The 19,551-nt window shown below is 42.5% G+C and overlaps 1 protein-coding gene across 1 annotated transcript in view; it reads right to left on the bottom strand.

The window, feature by feature from the left end:
- The window catches only part of ROCK2 (Rho associated coiled-coil containing protein kinase 2), a 91,502-nt gene extending 81,156 nt beyond the window's left edge, over positions 1 to 10,346 (bottom strand). The window contains exon 1 of the mRNA XM_052690171.1: positions 10,070 to 10,346. Coding sequence (XP_052546131.1) covers positions 10,070 to 10,225 — 156 coding nt within the window. The 5' untranslated portion in view covers positions 10,226 to 10,346. The remainder of the gene's footprint in view (positions 1 to 10,069) is intronic.
- Positions 10,347 to 19,551: the final 9,205 nt, after the last annotated feature.

Here is a 19,551-nt window from a genome sequence, read left to right as displayed (position 1 = left end):
CTGACAGTACTGATGCTGAGTAATGCATTTCAAGACTCCATCTGCAGCAGAAAAACAAGAGCAGTATCTGGGCAGATGCAAGTTGAGAGTTCACTGTGGACAAAGCCAGACCACACCAGCTACAGCATGGCAGGACTTCACATCATCTGGTTTACTCCCAGAGATGCAGACTTACAGACGTTAGAAATATTTTACTTCCATGACTATTCTGGATGCAACAAAACCTCAAAGGAAAAAAAAGAAGCAATCATCTTCTCCTGATCCGTATATAGTTTCAGCATCACTGACCCTAGGATATTCCAATGTCGAGCATGTTTGTTTCTCTTTTCCCCTCTTCTTTGTAATTTTAGAGGACAACTTTCCCAATACTGGTAAGATTTCACATGTGAAAAAATAAACCAAGTCATTGTGATGGTAATATATATATATATATATATATATATATATATATATATATATATATATATATGTATATATATCTGAGGCACTATGATTCAGTGAAACGAACTGCAGTATAAATCTGAGGTAGTTTTTTTTGTTTGTTTTTTATTTTTTTAAATAACGTCATATTTTACAGAATTTGTTTCAAAATTTCCATTCTGTGGTTTTAACACTAAGTTCTGGTAAAGATGCTATCTGACAGATAGAGAGAGAGGACAGTTGATGCTTCAGGCACTTGAGATACACTGCAAGGCAGCCATGTGAAAAAATACTGGTAATGCTGAAAACGAAGAGCAATGAAATAGTTTATTTTGACACCTAAACTGCCTTTCTTTGGAGGCAATCCTGAAAATTGATAAAATGAGTCACACCTCAAACTGCTACCGTTTCAGTCTTCCACAGTTGAACAGCTTCCCACCACACTACACCTGTTTAGATGTTTTCTTCATAATCTTAACAGAAATTATCCTCAAAGCAGAAAATGAGCTGGATTTCTATACCTATGAATACAATGGTGGCAAATCCTTCTACAGAAAGGCAGCTTATATTAGTATATTTATTACTACTTACATATTTATCTTTTCCTCTTTCAAGGTGAAACTGATCCTGAACCAGAACACTGTGCACGCAGAACAGTTTTCCTGCTACTACATTTGGATTTTGCACCAGAGCTCTGAGAGCTGGAGCTCTGCTGCTCCCTGCCCTGTCTGACACACGGTGATGCCTGCAGAGTTGAGGCAAGGCCTTCAATTCTGAGGATATGAACATGCATAAGGATGGAGATTAAGGAAAATAAAAATGTAGTTAAATTAAAGAGACTTATATTTCACATAACAAAAGTAATTTATTTATAGAAATACTGAACTTAACAGAAGCAACGAAAAGAACAAGACTTTACAAAAACTTGATGGTTTGGTAATAGGAATGCATTTTTATCTTGATAAACACAGGTCTTTGTTTAGCTTACCCTATCAGATCCATAGCTTAGTTCAGCTGCTTACAAGACCAGCATGGATGCAACTCTACACAAAATTGCTCTGTACCCCCACAGAAAACACTACACATGGAATAATGTTTAAATTAGCAGCAGTAGCTGCAACATAAGAATAAACTGTCAGTATCTCCTTGGCACATAAGTAATTCAAGTAGTTGTCTTCAGTTACTTTCATATGAAAGAATTAAAAAAAAAAACAAACCAAAACTGAAACAATAAAGGCAGAGAAGAAGTATAACTTACAGTCCAGACCTACACATCCTAAAGTGTTCATTTAGTCAGATAGGTCAAGAATTAAACATTATAACTTAATGACTGAATGGGCCAACTTCTACTGCTGGATGAAGAGATGCTGAAATGTTCACTAATTGGAACAGACCATGTGGTCTGTACAGTATCCAGAATCCAATATGGTATTTTTGTACTTTTTTATTGCTCTTCTCCATTTTCTTGCCCTATTAGAGGGAATAACTCTTCCTAGGGAGAACTTAATAGTCATTCTTTCACAAAGATCAAAAAACTGTGCAAAACAACACCACCAACAACATAACCTTCAGAAGACAAGCATAGCCATACAATTGTGTAAAAAGGGGCAGAATCAAAGTTAAGCAATTTAACAGTATCTTATATCTACTTACTACTGCTTGTTCCATATATCTTTAGCTGCACAGTTAGAAGTCTACTACAACGTAAGCTCCCTGCTTTCCAGAGTGCTAAAAGACTTAAAAATAAAAACTTGTGTTCTATACCTGCAAGAAATGACAGTGCTCCTCACCCTCATCTTGCACTCATCTTAATCAGCACTAAACTGAAAATGGAGATCAGAACAAACCAGTTTCGGTAACCACAGGGAAAACCAGTTTAAAACTAGTTTCTGCATGAAATGGAACATTTTCATAGCATAGGCAAGCCAAAGTGATGGCGTACCCCTCAACCAAAAGCTATGCTACCTCAATTTTTTTAGAGAATGATCTCTTTGAAGATATGTACATACGTACTGGAGTGAACTTACTGATAAAGTATTCTTCACTTGGGACAAAAGAAAAACAGAGGCTCAATGGAGTTGTACAACAGCAGCAAACACAAGCAGACTAAGTTTCCCAAGTTCACAACTCATAGTAAAAAGTAATTTCCAGGAAATATGCATAGGTATTTCGTAGAAAGAAAAAGGTCCCACTCAAGGTTAAACCTCTGCTGTTGAGACAGCAATAGTCGATTTGCAGTCAACAACTAAGTATAGACTTTGGATGACTATATATAGAATTAGTGATAAATGAGGACAAAGGAAATAAGATTTATCATATATGATAACTGTGATTTTAGTTAAACTTTAAATACCATTCAGAAGAAGTGTGGAAGTTGACCATTTTCTTCTTCTAATTACTTATTTATTTGATAATTGTAACAGTCAACACTACTTGCTTAGAGATTAAAGGAAATAAAAAGCATATTTGGTAAAGATTAGCTTGTCTTCACTGCGGTTGCAAACCTTATTTCATGTCTGTACGTGACCTCTTCATTTCCTCCTGAAGAAAGGCATTAAAAAAATTCTACATTTGAATGAATCACTCAAATTTTATCCTGTTTAATGCAGGACCTTGTTATCCTCTACTTTATATACAGAGTAGAAGTCAGTACCGATGATTTAGAACAGTCAAGAAATATAAAGCAACTGCTTTGTTATTCGAGCTCTCAAGATTCAGAATTTAACTGCCTGACATAAAATGTCCTCATCACCACCCTCTTTACATCACAGCCTGGAGAGTGGGACAGGAAGGAAACTGATGAGGTTTAACGAGAGCAAGTGTCCAAGAATCCTGTACCCGGGGGGAATAATCACACATATCAGTACAGGGGCTGACCTGCTGGAGAGAAGCTCTGCAGAGAAGGACCTGGGTGTCCTGCTGGACAACCAGTGTCAAGAAGGCCAATGGTATCCTGGGGTGCATTAAAAAGAGCGTGGCCAGCAGGTCGAGAGAGGTGATCCTCCCTTCTACTCTGCCATGCTGAGGCTACATTTAGAATACCAGTTCTAGTTCTGGCCTCCCCAGTTCAAAAGAGACAGGGATCTCCTAGGAGTCCAGTGAAGGGCCATAAAGATGATAAGGAGCCTTGAGAAACCTACTGTAGGGAACTTGCTTAATCAGGGAGTTGGACTCAGTGATCTTTTGCGGCACCTTCCAACCCCTGCAGTTCTGTGATCACTTGAGTCCATTCTAACCATTCAATTCTTCTTCAGTGCAGGTTAAAAGAAAAAAATATATTTTTTTTAAAAAAAAGCTTGTCGTAAAATTGGAAATAGAGAAACATTTGTCTGATGATATGCAGTGCCAACATCAGAGTACAAAGCCTCCCGCACTCTGCCCTTGCTTTTACATCTGTCTGCACCACCTGATCTGACCAACGCTGCCCTACTAATGATATGACTGTGGCAATAAAGAGCAGAGGCTGCACAGCAACATCAAAACCCAACCATCCTAGTTTGGACACTGAGATATAACATACACAATTGGTGACCATCTGTGAAGGATTTGACTTAAGCAGGCTGTTCTACAAAAAGTTAATGAAAGATAGAAATAATGAAGTACTCGTAGGTGGTAACCAGATTGTTTTTCTTCTCACATCTACCACCTTCCTGATGCCACCATAACTGAGGCAAAGACTGAACAGAAGGGCAAGGAGATGACAAAACCTACATCCATCCCTCGATGCAAAAGAGAACAGTTTAACATCATGATATTTCATGTAAGAAAAACAAGCCCACTCTCTCAGTAGCAGTAACCATAGCAGAGGAACAGAAAAATGAAGAAAAAGCAAAGCCCACACCAGGTAATCAGCTGTTACTGATTGGAACTATCTAACTTAATGGAATCTGGACAAAATTCACATAACCACAATATTGTAAACACTGCCAAACCACTAGTGAATGTGTAGAGGTTCAAGTGATCATCTTAAGCACAGCGCCTTAGGACTCTGGTAGCAGGTAATTCATACACTGTGCTCATGTAAGGACACACAGTGACACTTCATCTGCTCTAAAAAGAGGGGACAGCACCATGAGGCTGGATTGCTCCTGGCCGTAGGTGAGAGACAATGGAGTTTCACTACTGCATTACATGCAGAAGGTTGGACTTGGGAGCTAAGCACTACATTCACTGCATTCTGTTTACATAGCAAAAGGCTCATTAAAGTAAGTTTATTGCTAACAAAGGCTGCCAAAATAAACAGAGTATTCTTGTTCTTAGCCAACATGATGTATCAAGAGATAAATATTTTAAATTTATCTGCCACTGGAATCATTTGGTGCTTTTCAGTTTCAAACAATCTGAGAGCAAATTCAGCACCCTCCTATAAAACCTACAACAAGGTTACAAAAAAAAAAAAAAAAAAAAAAAAAAAAAAAACATATATATAAGCATATGTATAAAAAGACCCATACAAGTTCTTCCCTCTATTCTTCCATTACAGAAAACTCTACTACCACGTTTCAATCCTCTTCATCTTCACAATCCAGGGACAGTTCTTTTGTGGCAGAAACACAATACTAGGTAATTTTGGTAGATCAAACATTGGCAAGAAGTCATCAATTGATGGCCATAGAGATTGTGTCCTGTGGCAGTACTGAAAAATAATAATCTAGTAATGCAATCCATATCAAAAGCTGCCAAACAAATAAATGCTTTGGTATCGCTTTGCCATTAGCTGAAACCTGAAATTGTACTTAACAAAACAGTTTTTAATCAGCATTGGCACACAATCCCCAATGGACACTGAGGCTACCATTACTGGGAAAAGTAATTTGGTTTTTTTTTTTTTTTTTTTAATCACCTGTAAGGCAGAAAAGAACTGTGCTAATTGAATATCTGAAGGATACTAATGACTGTGTATCCAATCAATACAGGTAAAATATCTGGAGCACAAATGCTCTTAGTTCATGCACACTGGATCTATGCACCCTATGTATGGCATTAAAAGCCCTGAAGCTGAGCAAAGCCATTTTTTTTTCCTGTTTCTTAAATTAAGTGAAAAGCTTTAATTCTGGCGTGAATAACACAGGATATAAGAACACCTAGATGTGTCAGAAAATAGAACTGTCTTTCTCCAGTTAACTATATTGCTAAATATAAATCTATCACACAGGGACAATTAACAAAAGGCAATTTTAAAGCTCATGTTTTTAATTTTACAGTTGATGTTCTGAAATTACAGATTAGAAATAGAACATTTCCATTAAGAGCCAAAAGCTAAGAAAGAAGTAAAAGGATAAGAACTAAACAAGAAAGCAAAGATTTCTTCAAGAACAAAGGATCATTTGGTCTCTCCATCAGTTTCTAGGCAATACATTTCAGACCAGACCCTGCTATGTTTTCAGCTCTTTCTTGTGCTCGATGATTCAAAGTAACACAGCAGATTGTTCTTGCTCATTCAAAATCACATGGCAATAAACTTAAGAAAGTGAGACAACTTTCACATTAGCTCTAAAACACTCTGAAGGCTCATAAGGCTCAAACACTGCAAATGAGTGTCAGCCACCAACTCCAGATGACTCTGCATAAAGGGAGCTCAGCTGAGTGATCTGCTAAGTTCACACTTGGTATCTATCCAGGTGATGAGATTCTACAGAGGATCTGTAGAGAGAACAGGAGTCACAGCTGCATCCGCAATGCATTTTTCATTAGGAGCAAAATTCAACAGTTGTAATGGCAAGGATAAATTTTACTGATCATGAATAGAAATTCATGTCCAAACTAGCCTAAATACACAGTTTACCCACCAGCTGAGTAACAAACAGCCTCTATTTTTTCCTCCCAGTTTCAAGGCACATACACTCCATGTCGCTTGAGCACACTATTGCTGATGGTCCCCCCACATCTCAGCATTCCACAACCACACGTGCAGCCCAGCACTGTGCTCACTGCAACGCTGCACTGCCTGCTTTGCAGCCTAAGAATTGCTTCTCCCAGAGGCTCACACCTCCTCAGCTGCAGCAGAGATACTCAACACTTTACCTCTGCTGCGAAACATCAAGGCAGAAGCCTAAAGCTGAAACACTGGGGCTTGTATGTTTCCTTCTCTAACCAAAAGCCTTCCATCTGCACAAAGCCAGCTGCAGGGAGGAGGACAATGAGATTCATCAGAGCAGTTTGGCACCACCCTAAAAATTCTAGAGCTGAGTTCAATGTGTGCAGGACCCGCATGGTTATACAAGGCAAGGAATGGGAAATCTGGATGAGTTCTGCATGGCCTATACTGACCTGTCTACTCGTGGTTTAGAACACTGTAAAAGTTGAGCTAATGCTTCCAACCGCACCCTTATAAAACATGCATTTGATACTACATAAATCAACTCAGTTAATAGTGCAGATAGCATATATATGCAAAAGAATAAAGCAGGACATGTACTTGAGAGCTGCTAAGCTCTTCTTAAACATAGCTGTCAACTCTGAATTATTCAGCAGGAATGTATTTATACAAGAGTTTCTTATGGATCACACGAAGTCACATACCATTTAGCCCAACCACCAAGTTGTAGATGCAGCAGGCAAAAAATGTCACTTTGTGACATGAACAGATGACACAAACTGACAGAGGAGTAAATTAGAATACAGTATTTCTGAAAACTGATCTGCTCAACCTAATTCTAGCATGTTTTAGTAGTGACTGACACAATGTTACAAGAGCAGAAAGAGCAAGACTGTACTGCTGACAGGTGCAATATAAGAAGTCATCTATCTCAGCATAGGCCACCGAACTCAGGCTTTCATTAAGTTATAATGAGAAGAAGAATGTTCAGATGTCAAAACTAGGCTGCAGAAAACACTGTCCTCTGCGGCTGCCTTTGCTTGAGTCTGCATAGAAAGGTGTACGCAGCTCTCATGCTGCCGTTTTCATTTGCAACCCCTCATCAGACCAAAACCAGGAAAAACCCATCAAGTGCAGCTCAGACTTTGCATACGAGCCATGCTAACAAGTATTAAGTTCTCTATGGCTACTTTTACATTTCACAGTAAAAAAGACTGCGACAAGCAAGCAGTGCATTTCAATGTGCATATTTGATAAATTCTACCTTCACACTTAACTACCTGAACAAACCCAGCCAAGAGTATCCACCTCTTAATGCCTCTGAATTGAGGCCACGTGACTCTTCCAAAGATATATTTTAATCAAATAAATGGTTATGTTCATAAAGGCAGAAATAGGAAGTGCTGAGGCATACAATATAGCAATGGGCATGCACAAATGTCTAACTGAGCCTCACGGGGCTGAAGGGAAATGATTGCTGTATTTGGCCTCAGAGTTCCTCCTGTTAAGAAACAGATGCGGTGAGGAAGGTGCACGTCCTCCCCCACAGCCACCACACACATCAGCTCTGGATAGGCAGTAAAGCTGATATCTAGGGAAGGACAGCTTATTACCCCCTCCCCCTTTGTCACTTCCCTCAAATTTGCTTCACGTGTGGTAATTTAACAGCTATTTCTCTGCTTCCTACAGCTTCCCAAAAATAAAACACGCACACAAAACACAGAATAGCAGCTGTTGATGACTTTCTACAGTGTAAGGAAATGAATTCCATTTTGAATTCCATTCCACATTTTTAGTTTTGGCTATGTTATTTTTGGAGAATGAAACAGTAGCGTTCCAGCCAGTCTTTTTGAGACCTTTTCCCTGGCTCTTGGTTTCTGTAGCTGTATTTCCACTTTTAAATGAAAACACATTTCCTCTTACGATAATTTACACTGAAAGTGAGAAGCGAGCTGTTTACCAAACAAGTAAGTGTTGCAATTCAAATGATGTTTTTATACTAGGATTGCAATAGTCAGCCTAACTAAATGCCCATACAAAATTAACGTCACACAGCATAAAGCAACAATACCAAAGCCTCAGAGGCTTTTACAGGAAACCCACTACAAATTTCATAAATCATTTAAAAAAAAAAAAAGCTGAAGTAATTCCTTATGTCATACACAGGCATGAAAAACAGAAAACAACAAAACTCGATTCACTAATGTTACATCTTCCCCACAGTTAATTATTTAAGCCATACTCGCAGAGGGAAATGCAGGGAAAAAAAGTGATTAACTGCAACAAAAATTGCATATGTACAATCCAGTTAGTGCTCTTCTATGGATTACTGATTTCTCCAGTGTATTACATGAACTGGTCTACACTATAAGCCTACAAAACCTTAAAAAAAAAGTGCTAAGCAGCCCAGTCTCAATTTCACAATTAGAATCTCTCTTCAGAAACATTAGCAGCTTTTCGTGTGTCTGATCTACAGCAGGGGAGGTAAGAGAATGAAAGAAACGCTCTGTTGAATATAAAAGCAGAGTGTGAAGAAGTCTGCTGGGGTTAAGTAATTAACCTGATGCATTTTTCAGAGAGACTGTACTATTTTTAACTGCTCTTTTTTGGCAACAGGTCAAAGTTTTCCTAGCAAAATACCAAAGTGAAAACGCTGGGAGCAAAGCCCAGAGGCAGCTCTTTGCTTTGGCCTAAGCTGAAACTTATCTGACTCCAATTAGATAGGTAGCACTGCTTCCCACTCCCCTTCATTGAGTGCTACGGTTTGTGGGCCTCATTATGCCTCTGAACGTCTACGAGAGAAATAGCACAGCACTAAAGCCTTGAGAAGAGCATTTTTCAGATTCTATAGGAAATTCCTATACTCTTCACACAGCACAGACATCTATACAGTTCAGACAGTTCCTGTATTCTTGGCCAAACAGAACTGAGTCATTTACAAGGAAAAAAAAAGAAAAAAAAAAAAAGAAGAAAAAAAAAAAAAGAAGGAAAAGGACTCAGTGTGTGTCTTAAGCAAATCCTGCCTGGAAGGGCTGGGATCTGCCCTCCCTTTTCTGTTCCTCCTCACTGGGACACACTGGAAATCTCTCAGTAGAGTGGAAATATTGGGTCTGGTGACCCAGAAGTTCAGTTTAAATAATAATAACCATTCCCTCTCACCACCTTTCCACGGTTCAGATGTTTAAAACGGGGAAACAGAACTCCTTCCCACTCCTTCCTGAGGGCATGGATTTCTTGGTAAAGGAAATTGTATTTCATACACACACACACACAGAAAAATGCTACGTGAAATAAGAGACAGACGAAATCAATTTGTCCCAATGGAAAACGAACGTGACCCCGTAGGATCCATCCCCGAGCTACATTTCTCCCTGAGGCGTGTCCCCTTCCTGCGTTACCCCTGCAGCACGCAGAGCCCTCGCTCCCACCACAGGCCGTTTCCCGGCGGGCTCCAGCTCCGGGCATCGCACACACAAAGCCGGCAATCACCCGGCCGCGCTCAGCGCGTTCGGGAGGCGCGAAGCCGCGGGGCAGAGGTGATGCCGGAGGAGCGGAGCCGCACCGGGCGTCGAGACGCGTTTCTCCCCCGGTCCCAAACAAACCCCGTTCTCCCCCGCGGGGCCCCACGACGGGGGCAGGACTGTGCCCTCGGCCCGGCCGCTCCCTGCCCGGGGTTTCGGCCGGCCGAAGGCGCGAAGAGCGGCCGCCCCCCGCCCGGGAAGGAGCCTTCGCCCTCCCCTGCAGGATGCGGAGCGCTTCCCTTCCTTCCTCCCGGCCGAGCCGAGGGGCCGCGCCGCCTTTGTTAGCCCGCCGCCCGCCGCCGCCCCTCACCAGCAGGCTCTCCACGTTGACCGGGGAGCGCGGATCGCGGATCATAGACTCCAGCTTCCTCTGGCGGCCCTCGAGCATCCCCGCCGCCGCCGAGTCCGGAGCCTGCGGCGCGAGGGGAGCCGCCGACATCTTCCCCGCCTGCAGCTGCTGGCTCATCCTCCGGGGGAGGGCCGCCTCCCCTCGCCGCCGGGGAGGAGGAGGAGGAGGAGACTGAGCGGGGTCGCCCCGCGGCCGGGGCCTAACGCGGCGGCGAGGCCGGGCCTGGGCGTGCGGGCGGGAGCCGAGGGCAGCGCTCCGCAGTGGGGCCGCACCGCAGCCGCCCGGGCATGAAGGGCGCTGGGAAGCGGCCGCTGTTCCGCCCGGCGGCGGCGAAGGGGAAAGGCAGCGCTTCCCGCCGCGCCCCCGCCTCTCCTGCCCGCTCGGGGCGTCCCCTCGGCGGGACCCGGCTCACCGCCCGCCGCCCGCCGCCCGCCGGACCATCGCGCCCGCGGGCGGAGAGGGAAAGTGGGAGAGGAGCAGCAGCCGCCGCGTTCCGGCTCCCTCTCCTCCGTCAGCTGAGATCCCCGTCGGCGGAGGCTCCGCGGGCCTCGTCCGGCCGTTCCCCTTTCTCCCTCCTGGGCCGCCCCGGCGCGCTCAGTCCATGCCGCGCCCGCAGCGCGCTGCTCCCACCGCCGCCGCGCCCGCCCCCGGCCCGGCCCCGTGCGGCGGGAGGCGGCCTCCCTTACCCACAAGGCCCCGCTGCGAGACAGCGGCCGCATAGCTCGGCGCTCACTCAGCGCCCGGCTATAACCGCGCCGGGAGGGCCGCGAGAGGAAGGGGTCAGCCGGGTGACCTCCCGCCCGGCGCCCGGCTGCGGTGCGACTGGGGCCGCGGCTCCTGCCTGAGGGGCGAAAAGCTCTTTTACAGCACGTTAGGGGCACGGAAAGGAGCTGGGCCGTGCAGAGCCAGCCGTGAAGAGGGAAAGCTCCTTAAGGATGTGGTGGTTGGAAGGTCGGGCTGAGCCGCGGCGTCTGGGAAACGAAGGGCTGCACGCAGGGCCAGGCAGCGCTCATCGGGAGGAAAAAGAGGAGGGTGGGTGGTGGGTATGGATGTGCTGTGAGGTGGGGGACCGGGTCTGGTAAAAAGGGCGGCACAGAGATGGAGCTTGTGTCCCTGATGGTGAAGACAGCGGGCGCTGGCTGCAGGCGGCTGGTGGAGATGGCAAGGACCTTGACAGAGAAAAGATGAACGTTTTCGGTTTGGCACGTCTTGCAGCTGATAGCTGAATGGCAATGAGCTGATGTCAGGAAATGGGCAAATAGTTTGACTTGAAAGGAAAAGGATTCAAAGAGGAGTAAATACATGAGTCACTGGCCTGGCTCTGAGTGAGATCATCCTGTGCAATGCTCTGAGTCAGGACCCTGGGGCTGAACAACCCCCTACCCCGATCCAGGGATTCAAATCTGAATGTTAACCCCAGCCCCGCCCACCACTGGACTGTGCTTTACAGAAAGAGGCATCAAAATACCTGAATCTAACAGAAACACGTGTGTGTGAGCGCTGTAACCATCAAATCACGATCCAGGCATTGAATCCTTCACTGAAACGCATTTGAGAGTTGGCGGGTTTCCTGGAGGAACTGGTGAAAATTTGGGAGGTGCACTTTTATCCATGTTGAAGGGCTTCCCCTTCCCCAAAGCAGCTTGGGATTCACTTCAGTATAACATTTGTACAAAAGAAATCATGTAATTTGCTCCAGTGGTCTTATGCTGAAATGACAAAGGCAAAGGGGCCACAACTGATAGTATTTTTACTAGCATTAGGATGTAGGTGCTAGTAGGATGGCAGAGTTACACGAGCTACCGCATCAACCCTTAGAAGCTGTACATTACTTAAATAATTTCTTCCTTTATGGCCTATTTTTGAGTAGGCTAATTTCTTTTAAGTAGTACAGTGGAAATGTATTTCACTGGACTTTCTTTTTGATTTTTTAAAGAATAGCTTTAAATGGATTTGGATAAAAGACAAAAGATGAAAAACTTGTCTCCAAGTGATGACCACAGAGCCCATGCCTGGTTTTGTTACTGGCAGCAGGAATCTTTGGGGTGATTTCAGTGAGCATTTAGTCAAGCACCAGATGATTTGAAGATGTAAGCTGCATCTCTTTCCTCTTTTTTTTTTTTAATCTCCAGACTAAGGTTTGTAAAAAACGAATCTGATTCTTTGTCTAATCCGTATGATTCAGTGACATTGTCTGGGGAAATGCTTAAACACAATAACAATTTCTTAAATAAGCATAACAGCTTTTTTTTGCAAACAAATGAAAAAAGTGTGATTGTGATTTCAAAAGTGAATGTGTGGAAACAGTACCTTCTTGAAATTGTTTCCCAATAGATCTATTCCTCCAGCCTTCAGGACATGGCCGTTTATTGTCAAAACAGGTTTTACTGTGTTAATGTTAGAAGACATATTCACAATGGCAATGTCAGGTGAATTCCTGTGTGTGACACAAATCTGCAACAGAATCATCAGCTGGGTTCTACCAGTAGAATAATTATTAGTCATTATAAATGATTTAGTGGTAAAAAGAGCACTTTGAAAGTCAGATCCTACCCTTGGCTTGCAGGATTGGTATTTAGGAAAATACCACTGTTTTACACATTAGTTGAACAAATTAATACAGATGTCTTGAAGAAGAAACAACATTGTGTGACCTTTTTTCAGTTCTACCTTTTCTACCTATAATAACATGCATCTTTCAGGGTAACACCTATCCCTAACACTAACCATCTATGGAAGAGCTGTTTTGCCTTTGTCCACATACAGTAGTTTTGAAGTCTGATGCAGTGAACTGTCAACTGTTATTTGCCATGTTTTGAAAGGCAAAGCTCAAGACTCGCAGGGTGTTCTGAAAGCAGACTGCAGCTGCAAGCATGTAAATCCACAGCTGGGTTCTTCACCTTTCTCCTCTGCTCTCTGAAATGCCATTTAATTATTTTACTGTTTACATTCATCTGTATTTTAGGTGTCCTGTAGTACTCACAAGTTTGCTGTTGACCATTTTCAGAATCATAGAATCATAGAAACACCAAGGTTGGAAAAGACCTAAAAGATCATCCAGTCCAACCGTTCACCTATTACCAATAGCTCCCACTAAACCATGTCCCTCAACACAACATCCAGTCTTTGTCTTGCAGCACACCTAAAGAATGTTGTCTTCAACTCAAAGGAAGTCTGTATTTTTCAATTTAATATCATAAGGGATGCCAGTTTCAAAAGATTTTAGTTTGTGGCACTGAACTACGATTTTTGATTTTGTCCATTTTTTCTTCACATACCTTCTTACACATCCTACATGAGCACAGAGGTCTTTTCTTCCTAATTAAAGCCCACCTTCTCTCACATAGCACTGAGCTCTTCTACAAGTTCCTCACAAACTGCTACTCACAGAAATTTCTTTGTCCTCAGTTATAGAACCTCATTCATCTCCTTGCAAAGGTTTCAGACTTTCAGGACACTGAACAACAAGAAGACAAAAACTTCCAGAAGGCACGTAACACTTCCTGTTGGTTTTGTTCATTTTAAACGTGATCTGTACATGACTCTGACCCAGTCTCAATAGATACTCAGACACTAACTAGCTTAGCATTCCAGCGCTACTTATAAAATACAACAAAGTTTTAAATCTTAACATAAAAACATTCCGTATAAGTACTTATTTTCCTTTATTTTAAACATTTCTATCTCCACCAAGTACAAGAGAAGCTCAGGAATACAAAGCTGTAAACACACCACATTGGTATTGCAGACCTCCAGGACTAAGCAAGATTAATTCTCTACTCCAACTGTCCCATTATTGGTCCACATTACCTGGGTTATTTTGTTTAATCTTAAACACAAAGATATGGCAAAGATCAGAGGAACTATTAGTGAAAATCAGGCATGCTGCATCACTAGTCCTAAAACCAAAGATTAAAACGATTAGAATGGTACCAAACCCACTAGAAGCTGGCAAGAAACACCATAGAAAGCTGTGCAAACTGAAGAGGTTGTTTAAACGATTCTTACAGGGGAAAGAGAACTTAGGGATAGAACAGAGACAATGTGGGAACCATGCAAAATTTATTATGAGATTTAAGTGGATTACAGTAATATGCAATAAAAAGTAGTAAAGTGGTCGTTGATCTCCTCATTGGGCCTTCTCAGGAAGACAAGGAATTTTGATCTGGGTTTCAGACATGCTTTAACTACTGGCATTTGGAAGAGAAGGAGAAGGGGATGTCATTCATTCGTGCATCTGCTTTGGAGAAGGGTTTGCTCTGTTCTTAGCACTTGCTGCTGGCTACTTTTGTTAATCCTCTTCCTAGGTTCCCATTCTCTACAATCCATGCAAAGAGAGCATAAGAGCACTGTGGAGGAGGGAATAGATTTGACTAATTAGTAGGGCACCCAGAAATTAGCTGTTGCAATTCATGCAGCACTAATTCATGCTTGGGTTTTACATATGAGATGCCAGTGATCTCCTGGACTAACTCTGTGGAGGGACATTAATTTGACTCTCATCACAGAATTGCTTGGGTTGGAAGGGACTTGTGAAGATCATCTAGTGCAACTGCCTTGCCATGGGCAAACACACCTCTCACCGGACAAAGCTCCAATGCAGATTTGAATATCTCCAAGGATGGAGCATCCACTTCTTCTGCTTCTTTGGGCTCCAAGGGTGGAGCATCTGCTTCTTTGGGCAGCCTATGCCACTGTCTTACCACTCTAACCATGAAGAATTTTGTGCATCCAATCTAAATCTACCCTCCACCTCATAATGAGTGAGAAACGGGTTGTAACAACAGTGTAAGAAAGACAGTGAAACAAATAGTCCAAGCAAACACACGAGCTTCAGTTGTGTCAAACCACTACAGGAAAGGTGTGTAAGCATTAGCCTTGCATGCTGAGGAGCCCAGACACTGCTCTGACAGTCTGGGCATCGCATTCTGTTGTGAAGGAAGTAGGGCGAGAGGCTGTGGCTTGGTAATGAGGTCTGAGAGCTTTGGAGGTTATGGCTAAAGATCGTCATCCTGCCTCCAGAGAATAGCCTACATTTACTTCACTAGCGTAACAAGAGCTTTATTTTTAGATTCATAAATATGAAATGGGAAAGTAAAGGAATATAAGCTTAGTGATTTATTTTGATTTATTTAGATTGTTTTGTTGGGCTGTTTTTTAATTTTTTTTTTTTTCTCAAATGCCAGTGTTTGATCAGTCTAAGGATTAAAAAATTATTTCTTTTGGATTAAAAACTAAGCATTTTTCTTCTCTTCAGGTTAACGAAAATAGACAGTAAGAAAGGTACTTGACTTTCTATGTCTTGGGGATGTCAAAGCATGTATTTTCAAGGGCTTGTAAGACTAAGTATTCATCTGCAATCATGGTTGATTTTCTTATTCTACCGTTGTCGTGATGCAAATATCACAGTTATCCAAAGTACACCAAGAAAGCATATTTTTAAGTATTCTTTCATTTAATTCACAATGTAGCATTTGTTGCATTGCAACTAGTGGCTTTCCGTACAAGCAGCCTTTCAAAACCCTGCATTTGCAAACCATCTCTCAGTCAGAACGACACTACCACATCAATCATGGGTGCAGGCCAGCTATAAAATTACAAAACCACTCAGCCATATGTATAATTAAATACAAACCAAAGTAATCAAGCAAATGTTCAAGAAAATATCTTCATATTGTAAATTTACGAGTTAAGGGCCTACATCTACTATTTCTGACTGGAAAGGATGGCATCTTTGTCTCTGATAGGTGTGCCTTATTACCGCTCCCCGCTCTTTCAAGTAGCACAGCCTGCTAGCTGAGCAATGCAGAAATATTAGTTGGCAATGCCTGCTGTCTAGAAGTTAGTATCTAAATCACAGATACCAAAGAATCAGGTAAAGGAGGTGTGAAACGAGCAGAGTGGCTGCGTAAGGGCTGGTTGTGTCCCAGTCACACCCCATGTCACTTTTGCTGTCTTTGGTTTCACACATTTCATAACCCCAGCTAATGTTAGCAAGGTAGGTTTGTAGTCTCTTGGATGCATTGGGAAGCCAGAAGTGAAACAGTGAATCTAGGTTAATTGAAATGCTTAAGTGATGTTGATGTGCCAGATTCCGTGCTGTGTATCTCAGGAGGAAACATGCAGTAAGCCTAGCTCAGAGAGTAAGGACAGTGTGACCTACAGTTTTCTTTTGTTGCTCTCTATGCTTAGATTAAAGCCTGGAGCTCTGCAGCCCATAGGCATGAATTACAGCATGAAGGGACTGCTCTGACAAAATCCTTCCTGTCGTGCTGTAAGCAGGCTGCTTATACCTCACCGTAACTTAGAGCCCAGGCGGATTTCTGCTGATCTTAGTTCTCTGCACGTATCATCTCTGGCACATCTCTGGATTTCAGATCAAACTTTTAAATAACTGCAGTATTGATTGTTGATAAAAGAACAATTGTGGGCACCTAAATCTTCCTTCTGCTCTGGCTTTAACCACGAATGTGCAGGAACTGGCTTGGAGAGTGACAGTAAAACCCTTGGCACCCAACACTTGCAACTAGAGTGAAATGCCAGTGGAAGATGACTCGTATAGACCAAGCTAAAAAAAGATGATTATTTCTCCAGTTCTGTGTGCATCTCTGAATCCCACATTATGTATCTCCACATTAGCACTGTCTTTCCTATGATCTGTTTTTCACCAGGACTTAGCTACTGTTAATTGTGGAGGAAAGAAGCTGAGTAGCTGATGCTAGGGTGTAAATAACTGTGGTTGTAGTGTCTGCCCTTGGGGAACTTACAGGGCTGTAGAACAGAAATGAAAGCAGTTGTGAGTGTGCCTGTGAAGACATAGCTTTGCAGATAAGAGAGTTTACCCACTTTGAGAAATTGCATCATTTTGTTTTTGAACAGTAGCGGAGTCAAACAGTAAATTCAACAGCACTGGGAAAGAAGAAAAACAGTGACCAGAAACCTTAGCATTTTATTCCTCCTTAGAAAAAGAGGATACAATTTTTGTATTTTCTCCTCATTTTACCCAACAGGAAAGAAAGTCATGTTTGTCAACTCATTATTAGGCTTGCCTGTCCAATAGTAAATGGGACAACTGTGTGAAGAGGATGGCATATGGATTGCTCTTAGTTTTGCTGCAATCCAAATGAGTGCTTCATCTAGGATTTGGGCATGTGTGATGATAGTAAAGCAAAACACTGCGTGGGTAAACAGGATCAAGGTACAAACAATGAAAGTGTTCATAAAAGTAAGTGTTACAACTGAATTGGAAAAGAAAACTTTGAATGTTTAAACAAATTTGATGTCAGGTAAGCATTGGAATTCTGAAATTGTTAAAAAATTAAATCAATAACAAGTGATTTTCTAATTACTGTTCCCAGGATGGTTTAATACAAATGAAAATAGGAGGTATAGGTCTGTATCTTAAAAGGAAGGCAAATATGACTGTTATGTGATGATCATTGTGGTGCTTTTCAACCCAGGCCATTCTGTGATTCCGTGATTCTGTGATTCTATGTAACCCTGGTAACATACAATGTTTAAAAAGGCATAAATGCAGATAACAAAAGTGTGGAAGAAAGTAGGAAATTGTTTAAATGTAGACCATGCCTGACTAACATAAATATAAAATTAGGGGGAAAAAATAAAATAGTGTGGCCAATCTCATTTATGTGTGTTCAGTCAGTAATTCAATGTGGTAAGGCTGGCGATGATATGAATTAATGGTAGGAATGGAGATGGTGGAAGTTACAAGGACCAGTCTTGGTCAGTCTTGTTAAACATTTCTGAGTTAACCTTTTTGTGTAACAGCTCAAAATTAAGGAGTGTAATCAGCACTCTTGTGGGCTGTTTGCACAAAGTCGGAAGATAGCATCAATAGAGAGTTGAGGCTGAACAGTAATTTCCTAGGTTGGAACTAAAAGTTCCTTCTTATGAGCAGAGAGGGTTTCGTACAGCCTGTATCTGAGTAAAGAACACGGAAAATAACTGTGTTCAACAGGGGCAGTACATCTTTAAAGGGCTGTGTGATAGAGTGGATGGAATTGCATGGACAGAAGTTGGGAGCCCTCGTTGCTGTTAGCTCTTCACATCTGTAGCTGCACTTGTAATGGTTTATGAACAGTGTAGTGTGACCCAAGTGGAAGTGAGACCAAATACCGAAGACTTTGTGAAAATGGCATTTTTTGATCAAAAGCCACACTGAAAATAGCAAACCCTGCATGGCTTGGGTGGAACCAAACTGGCTGGTTTTCCTTGCTGAGTAATATCCCTTGTGGGTATTGCTTTGCACAGACTATGAAAAATTTTGCTTCACCATTGTAGAACATTTGTTCTGGATTCTTGAAAGAAGAGTGGCAATCTCTTTTTATCTCATGAAATTTTAGAATCACAGAATGGCTTGGGTTGGAAGGGGTCATCCAGTTCAGCCCATCCAGTTCTTACCATCAGCTCTGGGCAGGCTGTTCCCATGCCTCACCACCCTCATAGTGAATAATTTCTTCCTAACATCTCATCTAAATCTACCCTCTTTAAATTTAGAACCATTCAGCACAGTAATACTCAGGATGAAGAAATCCTACTTCTGCTCCAGGAAATTTGAAGCAGAATCCTACTTTCTATGAAGCTGCCCAAAGCACTGGGGATTCCCTGCATGGGAGAAAGGGGAAGATCTTCCTCATGTTGGAGCTGCTCCCCTGCACAGAGGCACCAAGCTCACAGGTCAGCAAGGAGGAATGTGACTTTGGTGCTTCTCACCCTGAAAGCAGCACTCATTGGGCCTGCGTCATTCTGCAGCATCCAAGTGGTACCAGGGAAGATCAGGGGCACCTACTTCAAGCAGCCTGTCCTAGGGGAACGAGGCCTATTATGTCACTTACAGTTAATGCTTATTTCTTCAGCTTTCAATTTTTGTCCTCACAGCTGCTTTTGTCTGGAGGGGATTAAATCCAGCATTAAAATTACATCTTTTCAACTAATATAGAATTAACACAAAGAACTATCTCTGTCACTGGGCAGGCTGTTACCTTTCTGGTAGTTTAAATAATTTGTGCCATACAGCAAGGCACAAATGAAAACATAGGAAAAAAAAATAAATAAATAAGGAAGTATTTAGCAGCAACTGATGGCAACACAGGAGATTTAGTGCAGAGCAGGGTTCCAGCTCTTAAAACTGTGTGATGCTGCCTGCGGAATGGAAATACAGTGAGATTTCACTTAGAAAACAAAAGAAATTGGATGAAATGAAATTGAATTCAATGAAATTCCCTTAGAAAACAATGAAAATGAGAGGGTGAAGAGAACCTGGCGCAGCTGCCCAGAGAGCTGTGGGTGCCCCATCCCTGGAGGCACTCAAGGCTGGGGTTGGGTGAGCAACCTGAGGTGATCCGGGGCAACCCTGTCCACATCAGGGATTTGGATTTAGATGGTCTTTGAGGTCCCTTCCAATCCAAGCCATTCAGTGATTC

The sequence above is a fragment of the Tympanuchus pallidicinctus genome, unplaced genomic scaffold, assembly GCF_026119805.1.
Source record: "Tympanuchus pallidicinctus isolate F22 unplaced genomic scaffold, pur_lepc_1.0 scaffold1, whole genome shotgun sequence".
Taxonomy (NCBI): domain Eukaryota; kingdom Metazoa; phylum Chordata; class Aves; order Galliformes; family Phasianidae; genus Tympanuchus; species Tympanuchus pallidicinctus.
Note: the sequence above shows the minus strand (reverse complement) of the source record. Positions and strands in the feature narration are given on the sequence as shown.